This window comes from Frankliniella occidentalis, unplaced genomic scaffold, assembly GCF_000697945.3.
Source record: "Frankliniella occidentalis isolate FOCC.00 unplaced genomic scaffold, Focc_3.1 Scaffold176, whole genome shotgun sequence".
NCBI classification, from domain to species: Eukaryota; Metazoa; Arthropoda; class Insecta; order Thysanoptera; family Thripidae; genus Frankliniella; species Frankliniella occidentalis.
Genome location: NW_026267302.1, coordinates 17,233 through 19,726, shown reverse-complemented (window position 1 = coordinate 19,726; position 2,494 = coordinate 17,233). Strand labels below are relative to the sequence as shown.

Here is a 2,494-nt window from a genome sequence, read left to right as displayed (position 1 = left end):
CTCACTTAAGAGTGTGATAGTCACAATTGTATATTTTATTTTTCAGGATCAAGTTCGATCTGAGCAAACAGATGTGAGGCAGCAAAGAGAACAGCTTTTCCGCAAGCTTGAAATGCTCACAAGTCAGGGCATTCTTATCAGCCCAAATATGCCTGTTGTGACTACTCCTGGAAGCAGCCTGCCTGGCAATGAGTTAAATGATGCTTCTTCTCATGAAGTAGACACGGCTTCTTCTTTGATAAATGTAACTACTAGTCAACAAACCACTCCTTCTCCACCCATTCGTAAAGTGGAAACAACTAAATGGAAAGGTCCAATCAATAAGCCAGCAGCTGTGCCTCTTAATTTGATAAGTGCAGCAAACCAACAGAAGGTAAACTTAAAATTATAAAATGGTTCATTTTATATTTGCAATATTTTTCAATCTAAATTTGTACATTTACCTAATGGCTCATCAATTTTCTTCTTTTAAAATTGTTACTTCTTAGGTTGCTCAAAGTGTGCAAGTAAAGCAGCAATTGCCTTTGAAACTTTCAAAGCTGAGCAGTGGAGGCTTGAACAGCGGAGGAGTTGGAGGCAATAGTGCAAGTGGAGGAATTCAACAAATGTTGCCTCTAAAGTTGAGCCAAGGAAGTGCTGACTCAAGAAGGAGCATGGGCAGCCTCAGTAACAGTGGAACTGGAAGTGGTACCTCGGGTCAGTGAAAGGGTGCGGTCACTCAAATTGTCCGCATGCAACTGCATCCTGTTAGAATGAGAATCTTCATGGTTCTCATCCCTAATCAAGCTAAAAACATAGCATGGTGCTGCACTTTGTAGTTAAAGTTTCATGTTTCTCTAATTAGATTTATATAGAGAGCCCTTACAACCACACGTCTGCACATTCAATTGCATGCTTTTTGAGTCCCACCTGCTTCATGTAGAATAAGCCATTAATTTAATCTCTACCAATAATAGAAACCAGAATAATATTCTGAAACATTTTGCATGTGCCCACAGTCACTACCCACATCCCGTTTAGTTACTCCCCCCCCCGGAGGAAGGTAATAAAAGCTCTGTCACATTTTGTAAAAAGAGGAATGCGATCTAAGCTCAGTGAATACTTAATCTGGACCTGTTGTCTATGTGTGTATCTTTTAAACATATCGAATGAGGGTGTGGATTTCCTGGACACGATCAGTTTTTCCCTTTTCATCCAAGTTTCCATCGCATGGGTCTAATCCAGCGTTTGCCATCAAAACCCATGCAAGAACCTCTTGGGAAATGTTCCAATCTGCTGTTGACTAAGGTTTTTATCTTTATATTAATATCCTTTTCTATGATTTCAGGTATTTTAAGGCAGAAAGATGTTGAACAAGCGTTGATTTTGGAGGAAAAAATGGCACTTCAACAGCAGCTGGCAGGTATCTCCTCCATCAACAATGCCGTTGATTCACCATCGTACTGTCATCTTGTCTCCGAAGACATGGACTCTGCACGCATGTGGCAAGAAGTCCTTAAAGCTTTAAGGGTTTGTGTTGAAACTTGTTTTCGTGCCTAAGCCTAGAGAAAAATTATTTGTAGGTATAACCTTAACAAAATTTGTTCTAGGAGGTCAATCAACTAGCAAGTTCTCTGTATGCTTCAGGAACTAATCTATCTCGAAGTGTTAGTTCTGTTGGGGAACATCAGAGCTCTGCTTATGTATCTCCCACTGTACCTAAACGTGCAGAGACTTTTGGAGGTTTTGACAATGCTAACAAAGAACAAGGGCCAGGGACAATTTGTAAAGGTATGTCTGTTTTAAATATCAATTCAAATTTGTGTTTCATGCCAATTGACATTTGTCATTTGATCAAAATATGATTGTAGATTTGCATGAAATGTAGAGGTTAAATAAGTATTATTAATTGCAGTTTTGAAGAAACCTCAACAAGCTCAACCACAAGTTGCTGTGCATGGACACAGCCGCGAACCATCAACTTCTTCTAGTCCAACTCTGACACCAGATTCTGAAGCTGGTCGCTCTTCAAGACCATCTTTGCACTCTGTTGTAAGCATTAACTTATGTCTTACGTTGTGTACTTGTTCATGTTGTAACCATATCTCTGTTCTAATTTTTATTTTTTCTTACATTTTTTGACGGACAGGAGGCACCTTTGAGAAGTGCTATTATGGCAACAGTTCCCTCTGGTATGCTTATTGCTTCCACTGAAGCTCTACCAACTGCTCAACTTGCTGCCCCAGCTCATGCTGAAGTTCCCAGTCTCGTCACTCTTGGTCAAGAACAACAAATGGTTGCACTGCAATTGTCACACCATGTCTATACTCTAAGTAGCATTATATCACAACAAATGACTAGTATTGACAAGTAAGAGGACTTTGCTTCCCTGCCAATTTTCTCTGACATCAATAATATGAATGAACTTATTTTGATTTTCTGTGAACTCTTACAGCCTACAGGCACAGTTGGCAGCATATCGAACCCAGTTGTCAAATGAAAGTGAAAGCAAACA

The 2,494-nt window shown here is 39.7% G+C and overlaps 1 protein-coding gene across 1 annotated transcript in view; it reads left to right on the top strand.

Annotated features, from left to right (window-relative positions):
• The window catches only part of LOC113209993 (rho guanine nucleotide exchange factor 18), a 24,762-nt gene extending 23,734 nt beyond the window's left edge, over nucleotides 1-1,028 (top strand). The window contains exons 24-25 of the mRNA XM_052271860.1: nucleotides 47-373; nucleotides 489-1,028. Of these exons, the coding sequence (XP_052127820.1) occupies nucleotides 47-373; nucleotides 489-704 (543 nt within the window). The 3' untranslated portion in view covers nucleotides 705-1,028. The remainder of the gene's footprint in view (nucleotides 1-46; nucleotides 374-488) is intronic.
• The last annotated feature ends 1,466 nt before the right edge of the window (nucleotides 1,029-2,494 follow it).